This window comes from Nerophis lumbriciformis, linkage group LG18 (assembly GCF_033978685.3).
Source record: "Nerophis lumbriciformis linkage group LG18, RoL_Nlum_v2.1, whole genome shotgun sequence".
NCBI lineage: Eukaryota > Metazoa > Chordata > Actinopteri > Syngnathiformes > Syngnathidae > Nerophis > Nerophis lumbriciformis.
Genome location: NC_084565.2, coordinates 16,045,140 through 16,060,785, shown reverse-complemented (window position 1 = coordinate 16,060,785; position 15,646 = coordinate 16,045,140). Strand labels below are relative to the sequence as shown.

At 39.9% G+C, this 15,646-nt stretch overlaps 1 protein-coding gene across 2 annotated transcripts in view; it reads left to right on the top strand.

Moving 5' to 3' along the window:
* The window catches only part of LOC133617648 (anoctamin-1-like), a 234,925-nt gene that overhangs the window by 60,819 nt on the left and 158,460 nt on the right, over positions 1 to 15,646 (top strand). For both annotated transcript variants that reach the window (XM_061977756.1, XM_061977757.1), the window contains one exon: positions 11,677 to 11,775. In XM_061977756.1, coding sequence (XP_061833740.1) covers positions 11,677 to 11,775 — 99 coding nt within the window. The remainder of the gene's footprint in view (positions 1 to 11,676; positions 11,776 to 15,646) is intronic.

Genomic DNA, 15,646 nt, shown 5'->3' with positions numbered 1-15,646 from the left:
CGTTGACGTATTTACGTAACCGATGACGTCGACGCGTCGTTTCAGCCTTAATTGCATCATTATGCCTCGTTTTTAGGTATATTTGCACTCATATAATTTTACTTATGTCCTGTGTATTTTATATTCCGGAGTTCCTCAGGGGTCAATATTAGGCCCCCTTTTATTTAGCCTCTATATTAATGGTTTGCCCACTGTTTGTCCTGAAACTGAATGCTTTATGTATGAAGACGACAGTTTTCTTCCATTAGGGTCACACCAAAGACATTGTTGCTGCTAAACTCACTAAAACAATGTCCTGGCCAGCTGCTGGGGTAGTGACCCAGCTGCTGGGGTTGTGACCTTGTGTGTCAGCATGTCTGTGATCTTCTTTTAAATTGTATTTATTGATTTGTATTTATTTATTTTTGTATATATATATATATATATATATAATTATTATTATTCTTACTATTTATTAATGTATTTATTAATGTATTTTTTAAATATATTGTATTATTTTATTTTTTTCCCCTCCCTCAGGCGGGGGACTCGACAGGGCGGTTGCTGGTTGTTCCATCTCCATCGTTGGGGTCCCTGCGGGTGGGGTGGGTGGTACCCGTGGCCCCGTGCTGGGTGGTCCTGCGGTGGCCGACTTGGGTGGGATGGCCGGGGGCGGGCCTTGCCGTGCTCTCGGGGGGTGGGGGTGGGCTCGTGGGGGCCCGGTTGCTGGTGGGGCGGGGGCGGTCTTCCCGTCCGGTTGCGGGGAGTCTCTGCGCCCCCCGGGCGGGGCGTCCCGCCTTTCTGCCCGTGTGGAGTGTGGTCTCTCGCGGGCTTGAGGTCTGGCTGTCCCCAGCTTCTCTCGTGCCTTGTCCACTGCCGGGTGCGTCTGTCTGCGGCCTGCTGCTTGCTCTTACGGGCGGCACGGTGGGCCTGGCTCTGGGGTTCCTGTCGCTGGCCGGCCTGGCTGCGTGGGTTGGGCTCTCTGGGAGGCTGGGGCCGTACTCTGGCTCCCACACACACTGGGAGTCAAATGTATTGTACATACAAATACACAGATACATACATACATACATACATACATAAGTACCTACACTCCCACATACATACAAAAATACAGTACATAACTACATAACCAAAGTTTGTACATCCACACGCACATTCACTGTACAAACATACACATTCTGTACATATACATTGACTGTACAAACATACATATACACATACTGTACATATACATTGACTGTACAAACATACATATACACATTCTGTACATATACAAGTACATATACATACATACACTCATGCACATAATCACGTTTCATCAAACATACAAACACCGTTTCCATATGAGTTGGGAAATTGTGTTAGATGTAAATATAAACGAAATACAATGATTTGCAAATCATTTTCAACCCATATTCAATTGAATGCACTACAAAGACAATATATTTGATGTTCAAACTCATAAACTTATTTTTTTTTTTTTTGCAAATAATAATTAACTTAAAATTTCATGGCTGCAACACGTGCCAAAGTAGTTGGGAAAGGGCATGTTCTCCTAAACATACTAAATGACATGGCTCCCGTGAGAACAGTCAGGATCAAAGCCCGCTCCGAACCATGGATGAATCCGGACCTATTAGCTGCCATAAAAGACAGAGACAGAAAATACTCCGAATACCAAAAGTGTAAAACAGAAGTAGATAAACAATCTAATCATAACCTCAAATCGCTCTTTTCAACACTCAAAAAGCAATGCAATAAATTAAGAAATAAGACAATCAACCTGACTAAATCCTTAAAAAAAAATTACATTAACGACAAGATAGAGGAAAACACAAATAAGCCACGTGAGCTCTGGAAAATCCTCAACAACCAGCTTCCCGGTTGCAGCCAGAAACTTAAAACCAGACTCACCAACATCAATCTCAAGGAGGGTGACTCCCTCATTACAGACAAAATGGAGGTAGTAAGCAGACTTAACACCTTTTTCACCAGCATAGCTACAACTCTAGTCAACAAGCTGTCCCACCACTCTGGTCGTTTTGGTGTAGAACACATTAAAGCCTTCTACAGAAAACTAGGAGTATCCAACAACGATTTCAAATTAGAAATAGTCTCAGCTGATGAGGTGCTTAAAAATTGAGCGCGCTCTACCCAAACAAGGCCACCGGCCTTGACTATATCCCCTCCAGATTCCTCAGGGACTCTGCCTCCACCATGGCCCCAATCATCACGCACATAATAAACCTCTCAATTACACAAGGCCAAGTACCAAAAGATTTTAAGATAGCAAGAGTAACTCCCCTCTTTAAAAAAGGAAGCAAATTGGAACCTGGCAACTACCCACCTGTTTCTATTCTCAGTTCCATTTCGAAAGTAATGGAAAAAATAGTTTATGAACAGGTCAATAGTAACCTTGCCACTAATAAACTAATGTACAAATTCCAATTCGGCTTCAGAACTAGCCACTCCACTGACACATGCCTTCTCTATCTGACCGACCACATCAAACATGAGGTGGATGCGGGCAAATACTGCGGCATGGTCATGCTGGACCTTCAGAAGGCCTTTGACACCGTTAACCACGCTATACTGTTGGATAAGCTCAGAGCAATCGGATTTGACAAAACCTCATCGAGCTGGATGCAATCTTACTTGGAGGGGAGGGAACAGGTGGTAGAGGTGAACGACATTGTGTCCCCCCCCCCGCAGTAAGCTGTGGAGTCCCCCAACGACATGTCATCAGCATGCGACTGTGAATTGTTCTTGTTTGCGGATGACTCGGCCCTGCTGGTATCAGACAAGGACAAGTCACAGGTGGAGAAAATCCTCAGTGCTGAACTCTGTAGAACTTTCACCTGGCTCACTGACAACAAGCTATCCATACACTTGGGTAAAACGGAATCCATTCTGTTTGGGTCCCATATCAACCTTAAGAAAGTTAATGACTTCACTATAAAAGTGGGTGACATTGTTATCACCAGGAAGGATGAGGTCACCTACCTAGGTTCCATTCTAGAGGCTAATCTTTCCTGTGATAAAATGGCAAACTGAACCGTGCCATTAAGGTTGCAAAGCGTGCTCACAGTCAGAAAGTGCAGGACTTCTTCGAGAACCCTACAAACACTAGACGACTGTGGCAGGGCATACAGGTCATCACGGACTATAAAGCTGCCCCCTGTCCCGGTGACAACAGTATCAGCTTCCTAGATGACCTTAACAACTACTTTTCAAGGTTTGAGGCACTTAACACCACTCCGGCTAGAAAATCCACCCCTCGCCCTGATGAGCAGCCGCTCAAACTGGATATAGTGGATGTCCGGAAAACCCTGAGGAGAGTAAACCCCCGGAAAGCACCAGGACCTGATGACATTCCGGGCAAGGTGCTTAAGGGATATGAAGACCAGCTGGCTGGGGTTCTCACAGACATCTTCAACATCTCGCTGACCCAGGCTGTGGTACCATCATGTTTTAAGACGGTCACAATCATTCCAGTGCCAAAAACCCACAATCTCCTCCCTCAATGATTACCGCCCCGTTGCACTCACCCCCATCATAATGAAGTGCTTCGAGAGGCTGGTAAAGGAATATATTGTCTCCAGACTTCCCCCCACATTCGACCCATACCAGTTTGCTTATCGCCCTAACCGCTCCACAGAGGACGCCATCTCCTCTGCACTCCACCTGAGCTTAGAACATCTGGAAGGAAAGGACACACACGTGCGGATGTTGTTCCTGGACTTCAGCTCATCATTCAACACCATCATCCCGCAGCACTTGGTGAGCAAACTGGCCCCCCTTGGATTCAGTACCCCTCTATGCAACTGGCTGCTTGACTTCCTCACAGACAGACCCCAATCTGTGAGAGTGGGCAACAACACCTCCAGTGCCATCTCCCTGAGCACCGGCTCCCCCCAGGGCTGCGTCCTGAGTCCGCTGCTGTTCACGTTGATGACTCATGACTGCTGCGCCAGGTCCACTACTAACCACATTGTGAAGTATGCGGACGACACGACAGTAGTGGGCCTCATCCGTGACAACAATGACATGGACTACAGGGAGGAGGTGAAACATCTGGTTGACTGGTGCAGAACCAACAACCTGGTCCTGAATGTCAACAAGACCAAGGAGATCATCGTTGATTTCAGGAAGCACCAGTCCAGCCACGCTCCACTCTACATCAACGGCACAGCGGTGGAGACAGTAAGCATCACCAAGTTCCTGAGGGTGCAGATAACTGACAATATGACCTGGTCCCTACACACCGTAGCTCTTGTAAAAAGAGCTCAGCAGTGCATGCACTTTTTGCGTCTGATGAAAAAAGCACCCCCATTCTCACCACATTCTACAGAGGCACTATAGAGAGCCTGCTGACCAACAGCATCTCTGTCTGGACTGGAGCCTGCAATGCCTCAGACTGGTAGTCTCTCCAGAGAGTGGTGAGGACGGCGGAAAAGATCATCTCTTCCTCCTATCCAGGAGATCGCAAAAAGCCGCTGCCTGACCAGGGCTCAGAAAATCTGCAAAGACTCCTCCCACCCCCACCAAGGACTGTTTTCACTGCTGGGCTCTAGAAAGAGGTTCCGCAGCCTCCGAAGCAGAACTTCCAGGTTCTGTAACGGCTTCTTCCCTCAGGCCGTAAGACTCTTAAACACATCATAATTAAATTATCCCCTCAACTCCCCCCAAAATGGATTAACTCGCTGGAATAAAAAAGACAATATAACATACATCCATAAACGTGGACGCATGTGAAAAAGTGCAATATATTTATCTGTACAGTAATCTATTTATTTATTTATATATATTATATATATTTATTTATTTTATATATATATATATATATATATATTTATTTATTTATATATACACCTTATTGCTTTTTTATCCTACACTACCATGAGATTATGTAACGAAATTCCGTTCTTATCTGTGCTGTAAGGTTCAAATTTGAATGACAATAAAAAGGAAGTCTAAGTCTAATCAAAAAGGTCAATCAACGAACGAGATTTCTCTATAGAATCTCCTCTCTGGTCAACAAAAGCACCATGAGGATTCTAGCGGGAATTCTCGTTCAACCCTTTTTCGATTACGCATGCACCTCCTGGTACCCTAGCACCTCCAAAACCCTCAAATCTAAACTCCAAACATCCCAGAACAAGCTAGTCAGATTACTTCTAGATCTCCACCCCAGATCACACCTCACCCCTACCCACTTTTTCAAAGTGGGCTGGCTCAGGGTGGAGGACAGAATAAAACAACTTGCACTGAGCCTTGTCTAGAAAATCCGCTACACCTCCCTGATACCGAAGTACATGTCAAACTACAAACCCCATTTTCATATGAGTTGGGAAATTGTCCATCCATCCATCCATTTTCTAGCGTCCCCCGCTTTGGGGTCGCGGGGGACGCTGGAGCCTATCTCAGCTACAATCGGGCGGAAGGCGGAGTACACCCTGGACAAGTCGCCAACTCATCACAGGGCCAACACAGATAGACAGACAACTAGGGCTGAAACGACGCGTCGACGTCATCGGTTACGTAAATACGTCGAGGACGTTTTTGTTCGTCGACGCGTCGCATATTTACGTCACACTACCGTCATGGCGGAGCGCAAAGCAGACGATGCGAGCGGTGCGAGCGAGGGGAAAAAAGCACGCCAAAAGTCGTCAAAAGTGTGGGAGTATTTCAATAAACGGCCTAAGAAGAAACGCTACTTTTACTCCGCTACTTTTATCTACATTCAGCTCGCTACTCGCTACTAATTTTTATCGATCTGTTAATGCACGCTTTGTTTGTTTTGGTCTGTCAGACAGACCTTCAAAGTGCTTGCCTTACTGGTGACGTTTCACTTTGTTCCTCCAATCAGATGCAGTCACTGGTGACGTTGGACCAATCAAACAGAGCCAGGGGTCACATGACCTGACTGGCTCCGAGCTAACTTCGGGTGTTACCATTTAGTGGTCAATTGTACGGAATATGCACTGTACTGTGCAATCTACTTATAAAAGTTCCAATCAATCAATCAAAAGTGTGAAGGAAAAAAGACCCTTTTTTATTTCAACCGTAAAGACTGACTGCACAGTTCCTGTCTTCACAATAAAAGTCCCGCTCCATCGCGCCTGCGCTTTCAAAATAAGAGTCTCCGAAAGCCAGCGCAAACAAGCTAGCAAGCTACGGAGTTTGCCGCCAATGTATTTCTTGTAAAGGGTATAAAAACGAATATGGAAGGTGGACAAATAAGATGCCAAATAACAACCACTTTCATGTGGTATTAGACAGAAAGGAGGAACTTTTTTTCTCCTCCATTTGAAAACGTGGACGTTACCAGCACTACTTCCTGATTACAATCAATGCAAGTCATCAGAATCAGGTAATACACCAACTTATATTCTTGTCTTCATGAAAGAAAGGAATCTATATGTTAAACATGCATGTATAATTATTAAAACACCTTTAACATGTAAACAAAAACGGCAAAATAAATAAATATAAATTATATACTGTATATATCAATGTATGTATATATATATATATATATATATATATATATATATATGTATGTGTGTGTGTGTGTGTGTGTGTGTGTGTGTGTGTGTGTATATATATATATATATATATATATATATATATGATATGTGTGTGTATGTTACTCAGTACTTAAGTAGTTTTTTCACAACAAACTTTTTACTTTTACTCAAGTAAATATTTGGGTGACTACTCCTTACTTTTACTTGAGTAATAAATCTCTAAAGTAACAGTACTCTTACTTGAGTACAATTTCTGGCTACTCTACCCACCTCTGCTAATAATGTTGTTGTATGCACACTGTGTCGAGCGGAAATGGCCTATCATAGCAGCACAACGGCAGCGTTCTTGCCATCACCATCAACTAGTCAATCGTCCGCGTGAGTATACGTTATCATTACACAAAAACATGAATGTGTCATTTGTATCTGCGTTGTAAATTCATAAACTAAAGCACTGTTTCGCTCTGAGAGGAGCGTTTGGCGTGCCTGTTCAGTGTTTACAAAGACGCGCTCCTCTTTAACGCTAACGTTAATTAGTTGTGCAAATACCTTTTACAACATTAACAATTACGTATACTATGTACAAACGAGCAATTAACTTTCACTTTAATCATACTATCATTGTTGTGTTATTAAGCAAAATAAGCAAAAGTTTTACTTTTGTTGAAATGTTTACACTGTTGTTACAGAATATTTTGTTTAGCACTTTTTTGTATTGGATGTTTATCTTTATTTTTGCACATTTTAGCAAATAAGCAATACTTTTACTTTTGTTGAAATGTTTACACTGTTGTTACAGAATATTTCCTTTTCGCACTTTTTTGAATTGGATGTTTATCTTTAATTTTGCACATTTTAAAGCAAAATAAGCAATACTTTTACTTTTGAAATGCTTATACTATTGCAGAATATTAAGATTTGCACTGGATGTTTACTTTTATATTTGCACATTAAAAGCAAATAAGCTACTTTTAATTTTGTTAAATGTTTACATTGTTACAGAATATTTTGTCATGTTGTTGTCAATGTTGACTGAGTGGCCATACTTTTTTTTTTGTAAATAAAAGCCATGCCTTTTGAAAAAACTGGCCTACATTTATTTTTTCATCTTCATTTTAAATAAAAAAAATAATCGGTAAAAGGAAAAATATTCTATAGATTAATCGAAAAAAATAATCTATAGATTAACCGATTTAATCGAAAAAATAATCTATAGATTAATCGATAGAAAAATAATCGTTAGCTGCAGCCTTACAGACAACATTCACACTCACATTCACACACTGGGGCCAATTTGGGCCAATTTAGTGTTGCCAATCAACTTATCCCCAGGTGCATGTCTTTGGAATTTGTGTTAGATGTAAATATAAATGGAATACATCCATCCATCCATCCATCCATTTTCTACCGCTTATTCCAATGATTTGCAAATCATTTTCAACCCATATTCAATTGAATGCACGACAAAGACAAGATATTTGATGTTCAAACTCATAAACTTTATTTTTTTTTTTGCAAATAATAATTAGCTTAGAATTTCATGGCTGTTGGGAAAGGGCATGTTCACCACTGTGTTACATGGCCTTTCCTTTTAACAACACTCAGTAAACGTTTGGGAACTGAGGAGACATATTTTTTAAGCTTCTCAGGTGGAATTCTTTCCCATTCTTGCTTGGTGTACAGCTTTAAGTTGTTCAACAGTCCAGGGGACTCTGTTGTGGTATTTTAGGCTTCATAATGCGCCACACATTTTCAATGGGAGACATGTCTGGACTACAGGCAGGCCAGTCTAGTACCCGCACTCTTTTACTATGAAGCCACGTTGATGTAACACGTGGCTTGGCATTGTCTTGCTGAAATAAGCAGGGGCATCCTTGGTAACGTTGCTTGGATGGCAACATATGTTGCTCCAAAACCTGTATGTACCTTTCAGCGTTAATGGCGTCTTCACAGATGTGTAAGTTACCCATGCCTTGGGCACTAATATACCCCCATACCATCACAGATGCTGGCTTTTCAACTTTGCGCCTATAACAATCCGGATGGTTCTTTTCCTCTTTGGTCCGGAGGACACGACGCCCACAGTTTCCAAACAAAATTTGAAATGTGGACTCGTCAGACCACAGAACACTTTTCCACTTTGTATCAGTCCATCTTAGATCAGCTCAGGCCCAACGAAGCCGACGGGGTTTCTGGGTGTTGTTGATAAACGGTTTTCGCCTTGCATAGGAGAGTTTTAACTTGCACTTACAGATGTAGCGACCAACTGTAGTTACTGGCAGTGGGTTTCTGAAGTGTTCCTGAGCCCATGTGTGATATCCTGTACACACTGATGTCGCTTGTTGATGCAGTACAGCCTGAGGCATCGAAGGTCACGGGCTTTGCTGCTTACGTGCAGTGATTTCTCCAGATTCTCTGAACCCTTTGATGATATTACGGACCGTAGATGGTGAAATCCCTAAATTCCTTGCAATAGCCGGTTGAGAAAGGTTTTTCTTAAACTGTTCAACAATTTGCTCACGCATTTGTTGACAAAGTGGTGACCGTCGCCCCATCATTGTTTGTGAATGACTGAGCATTTCATGGAATCTACTTTTATACCCAATCATGGCACCCACCTGTTCCCAATTAGCCTGTTCACCTGTAGGATGTTCAAAATAAGTGTTTGATGAGCATTCCTCAACTTCATCAGTATTTTTTGCCACCTTTCCCAACTTTTTTGTCACGTGTTGCTGGCATCAAATTCTAAAGTTAATGATTATTTGCCAAAAAAAAAAAATGTTTATCAGTTTGAACATCACATATGTTGTCTTTGTAGCATATTGAACTGAATATGGGTTGAAAATGATTTGCAAATCATTGTATTCCGTTTATATTTACATCTAACACAATTTCCCAACTCATATGGAAACGGGGTTTGTACTTCCTTAACGTAAATGACCGCCATAACCATAACACCAGGGGGAGCTCCACTAACCACGTTAAACCCAGATTCCGATCTAACAAAGGTCTTAACTAGAGATGTCCGATATCGGCCGATAAATGCGTTAAAATGTAATATCGGAAATTATCGGTATCGTTTTTTTTATTATCTGTATGTTTTTATTTTTATTTATTTTATTTTTTTATTAAATCAACATAAAAAACACAAGATACACTTAGAATTAGTGCACCAACCCAAAAAACCTCCCTCCCCCATTTACTCTCATTCACACTCATTCACACTAAAGGGTTGTTTCTTTCTGTTATTATTATTCTGGTTCCTACATTATATATCAATATAGATCAATACAGTCTGCGAGGGATACAGTCCGTAAGCACACATTATTGTGCGTGCTGCTGGTCCACTAATAGTACTAACCTTTAACAGTTAATTTTACTAATTTTCATTAATTACTAGTTTCTATGTTACTGTTTTTATATTGTTTTACTTTCTTTTTTATTCAAGAAAATGTTTTTAATTTATTTATCTTATTTTATATTATTAATTTAAAAAAAAAGTACCTTATCTTCACCATACCTGGTTGTCCAAATTAGGCATAATAATGTGTTAATTCCACGACTGTATATATCGATTGGTATCGGTTGATATCGGTATCGGTAATTAAAGAGTTGGACAATATTGGATATCGGCAAAAAGCCATAATCGGACATCCCTAGTCTTAACTCATTCTCTTTCTATGCCACATCAATATGGAATTCCCTCCCTACAGGTGTAAAAGAAAGGGCATCTCTATCCTCCTTCAAAACCGCACTAAAAGAACACCTCCAGGCTACTTCAACCCTAAACTAACACCCTCCTGTTAATAATCAAATGTAAACAATCAAAGGTAGATACTGTTTCTTATGCTTGCTGATCTCTCTCTCTCTCTCGCTCTCTCTCTCCATGGCCACTTCTTGCTGTACATATCCTACCAAGTCAGACCTACATTGTTTCAATGTCCATTTCTCTGAGGATACAATTGTTGATGACTGAAGTGTTGTTAACAAACCTAAACCTAACCCCCCCCCCCCCCCCCCCCACCTCCCCACCCCCCCCCACACACACACACACACTCTGATGATTATCTTGTGTGATGACTGTATTATGATAATAAAATAATCAAGTTTAATCTTGCACATTTTCGTGCAAATCGAAATGAAATGTCAACTGAAGCTGCAAAATTGTATTTGCATTCAATGATTTTCAGCCACTTCAACTACTACTTTACCAGCTGGTCTCAAGCTGGTCAGAGTAAAAAAAAAACAAAAAAACATTGGATATCTTGTACAAACAAGCAATTCAAGTTATGGATAAAAAAACAAACCTAGGCACTATCATCACTGTGCCATTCTTAAAATAAATAAATACATTTAAAAAATACAGTATTTTAAATTGCGACAGCCTGCATAAATTGGCTCCAGATCCTCCTGGCAGAGTTCATCAGCCAAAGAAACAAACGTGAGCGTGGCACTCAAGGCTCTGTCAGAGGTGACTGATTCCTCTGAGCAGGATCACTTTCAGTAAGTCAGCCTGGTCAGTAAGGAGTGCAACTGTGTGGAACTCAGTACCTGAGGAGGTTAAACTGGTCTACACTTCCACGTCCTTCACACAAAATTTTTTAAATGTGGCTTATCAACTGGCCTACAGCTGCCAGCACTAAAAGATGAGCCTGTTTTGATGCTAAGATAAATGTGATGTATTTTATTTTTTTTATCATATTGTGTATGTATTGTTTATTGTTTATTCTTTTTATTTTTATTTTAAATTTAAATTTTAATACCTTTTTTTACATCATGATTAGGGGACTACAGATGAAAACTAGCCTTCTGTTTTTTTTTAACCATGTATAGTCATGTGTTTTATGAAATTGCCTTGTACCCTTTGAAATAAACAAATCTAAGGCTTTAAATTTGTTTGCGGCTCCAGACAGATTTTTTAATTTTTGGTCCAATATGGCTCTTTCAACATTTTGGGTTGCCGACGCCTGCTCTAGGTTTTTTTAGATGCTCCATCGTGGTCAATATAATGTTTGCATGTTACTTTTCACTGAGGCAGAGTTGCAGCATATCTGTTATATTAGGGCTGTTCACCTGCTGCTTTGTACAGTTTATATTTCACAATTTAAGAATTACTAGTGTTGAACTAATATATAATGTATGTTTTTTTTCTTGTTTGTTGCAGACCAAAATTCCAGGAGTGGGCTTTGTCAAAATCCATGCTCCGTGGAATGTTCTCTGTCGGGAAGCAGAGTTCATGAAGCTAAAGATGCCCACCAAAAGGGTAATAATTTGTCACCTTCGACTGAGATCAATGTATTTAATTAGAACGTGCAGCTGGGATAGGCTCCAGCGACCCCGCGACCCCCAAAGGGACAAGCGGTAGAAAATGGATGGATGGAACATCATAGCTTCCATGTAGTACTGGATATTAATACATAGACACATTTTACCTCAATGTTTAAATGTCCAAAAGGAGTGTGACAAAGTAAAGCTTGTTTTATATACACGCTGTAAGTATATATCTAAAGTAGTAATAAGCACATTCATAATATTATGTAATACTTGCATATTTTGCTTATTTTAGGCATAAGGCAGAGTATTGATAAATATGGCAACGCAAACAGAACTACATCTCTAAGAGGGAGAAGACACAGTCGAAGTGGTGGAACATAAATAAGACCACCCACAAAACGGCGAATCCGGTCAAAAAGTGGCTTGAAGATGTTCTATAAAACATAATGTATACAACATTTTGAACAAAAAACAGCATTACATGTTATGTAGAGTACAAGGAAATGTTTTAATTCTAGAAAAAATATATATTACCCTAAAGTATCAGTAAGGTGAAAAAACAAGTTGTCTCTATATTGAAGCTATAATCATATATATCTGATTTATAACACCAAAAGACTTCTAAAGTCTTAAATAGATATGATCAAAATAGTATGCGGGGATTCCTGAGCCATTTTGAGATAGTGAGGAAGCCAGTCACGTGATCGCGTGACGTTGCGCTGGGAACCACAGATCCCTTCCCCATCAAAAATGCTAATCAAGCAGACTTTGTGAGAGTTTGAGTTTATTTCGAACATGCATACAATTACAACATGATACATCACAATTTCCAGTTTCTCTTTTCAACATGTTTGAAAAGGAGTAGGAAGAAGCTGAGCTTATTTAATCCTTTTGTTCACTTCCTGTTCTCAATTTATCCACAACATATTCCATGAGTAATAACATTGAACAATGATTAAATAAGTTAAGTAAGTTTTATTTCATGTGGTGAGATAAATAAAATGCATCAAATTCAGAATGTTTATCATGGTTCTTCTTTGTACTTTGTAAACACTAAGTTTGAACAGTTTCTTGAATTGGATCATATTAGTACAGTGTTTGATTTATTGGCTTAATCAATTCCATAATTTAAATCCACATACTGATATACTAAAGGTCTTAAGTGCTGTAGGTGCATACACGTTTTAATTTACATTTTTCTCTAAGGTTATTTATTTTTTGTTAATTGTTGTACATTCTTGGGTAGCAGGTTATAGTTTGCTTTGCACATCATTTTAGCTGTTTTGCAAATGCACTGTCATGGATTTTCAATATTTTCGAATCATTAAATAAAAGGTTTGCATGTTCTCTGTAGCCAACATTATGTATTTTAACTGATCTTTTGTAACACGGATAATGGATGAATTGTACTTTAGTAGTTATTTCCCCATATTTCTGCACAATAACTCAGATATGGTAACACTAGCGAGCAGTGGAAAATATGAAGGGATTTTTGGTCCAATGCATATTTAGTTTTATTCATTATTGACGTGTTCTGGCCACCCTATGTTGTATATTTTTTGAGATTTCCAGTTTATTTTTTCATCAGTCATTATACCTAGAAATTTGATTTAATTTACTCTTTCAATTATATGTATACAGGTAAAAGCCAGTAAATTAGAATATTTTGAAAAACTTGATTTATTTCAGTAATTGCATTCAAAAGGTGTAACTTGTACATTATATTTATTCATTGCACACAGACTGATGCATTCAAATGTTTATTTCATTTAATTTTGATGATTTGAAGTGGCAACAAATGAAAATCCAAAATTCCGTGTGTCACAAAATTAGAATATTACTTAAGGCTAATACAAAAAAGGGATTTTTAGAAATGTTGGCCAACTGAAAAGTATGAAAATGAAAAATATGAGCATGTACAATACTCAATACTTGGTTGGAGCTCCTTTTGCCTCAATTACTGCGTTAATGCGGCGTGGCATGGAGTCGATGAGTTTCTGGCACTGCTCAGGTGTTATGAGAGCCCAGGTTGCTCTGATAGTGGCCTTCAACTCTTCTGCGATTTTGGGTCTGGCATTCTGCATCTTCCTTTTCACAATACCCCACAGATTTTCTATGGGGCTAAGGTCAGGGGAGTTGGCGGGCCAATTTAGAACAGAAATACCATGGTCCGTAAACCAGGCACGGGTAGATTTTGCGCTGTGTGCAGGCGCCAAGTCCTGTTGGAACTTGAAATCTCCATCTCCATAGAGCAGGTCAGCAGCAGGAAGCATGAAGTGCTCTAAACCTTGCTGGTAGACGGCTGCGTTGACCCTGGATCTCAGGAAACAGAGTGGACCGACACCAGCAGATGACATGGCACCCCAAACCATCACCCAACCATGCAAATTTTGCATTTCCTTTGGAAATCGAGGTCCCAGAGTCTGGAGGAAGACAGGAGAGGCACAGGATCCACGTTGCCTGAAGTCTAGTGTAAAGTTTCCACCATCAGTGATGGTTTGGGGTGCCATGTCATCTGCTGGTGTCGCTCCACTCTGTTTCCTGAGATCCAGGGTCAACGCAGCCGTCTACCAGCAAGTTTTAGAGCACTTCATGCTTCCTGCTGCTGACCTGCTCTATGGAGATGGAGATTTCAAGTTCCAACAGGACTTGGCGCCTGCACACAGCGCAAAATCTACCCGTGCCTGGTTTACGGACCATGGTATTTCTGTTCTAAATTGGCCCGCCAACTCCCCTGACCTTAGCCCCATAGAAAATCTGTGGGGTATTGTGAAAAGGAAGATGCAGAATGCCAGACCCAAAAATGCAGAAGAGTTGAAGGCCACTATCAGAGCAACCTGGGCTCTCATAACACCTGAGCAGTGCCAGAAACTCATCGACTCCATGCCACGCCGCATTACCGCAGTAATTGAGGCAAAAGGAGCTCCAACCAAGTATTGAGTATTGTACATGCTCATATTTTTCATTTTCATACTTTTCAGTTGGCCAACATTTCTAAAAATCCCTTTTTTGTATTAGCCTTAAGTAATATTCTAATTTTGTGACACACGGAATTTTGGATTTTCATTTGTTGCCACTTCAAATCATCAAAATTAAATGAAATAAACATTTGAATGCATCAGTCTGTGTGCAATGAATAAATATAATGTACAAGTTACACCTTTTGAATACAATTACTGAAATAAATCAAGTTTTTCAAAATATTCTAATTTACTGGCTTTTACCTGTATGTATGTGTTTTTACTTATTGTCGTGACTGAGACAAACATTTTGATGGTGAAACGATTAAAAAAAAAACAGAGGAAGAAGAAAGAAAAACATGGGGAAAATACTCGCAATAAATGAATTGCAGTAAAACCAATAATGTTTGGAAAGGCTTTTTGAAAGAGCACACACGTCTTGAACAATGTGGGCGTTACGGACGACCAAAAAATTAAGCGAAGGAGGATTAAGAATAAATAGATGAAAAATGGTGCGGAAAAGCATGTGGGTGATCACCCAATAGTTTTCTACGCCAAAAACTGTTAGAATGCCCAAGCATTCACACAATAATGACTTGTTCACTGCAAAAACTGAAATCTAAGTAAGATTAAATATCTCAAATAAGGGTGATATTTGCTTATTTTCTGTCTGATAAGATCATTCTTCTCACTAAGCAGATTTTATGTTAGTGTTTTACTTGTTTTAAGGGTTTTGGTCCTAAATGATCTCAGTAAGATATTACAGCTTGTTGCTGAGATTTGATGACCTATATTGAGTAAAACATGCTTGAAACTAGAATATCAACTGTTGCAAAGCTGTGTCATCAACACTCACAAGTATAAAACAGTTATTAGTGAGAATATACTTATTTTTAGGTA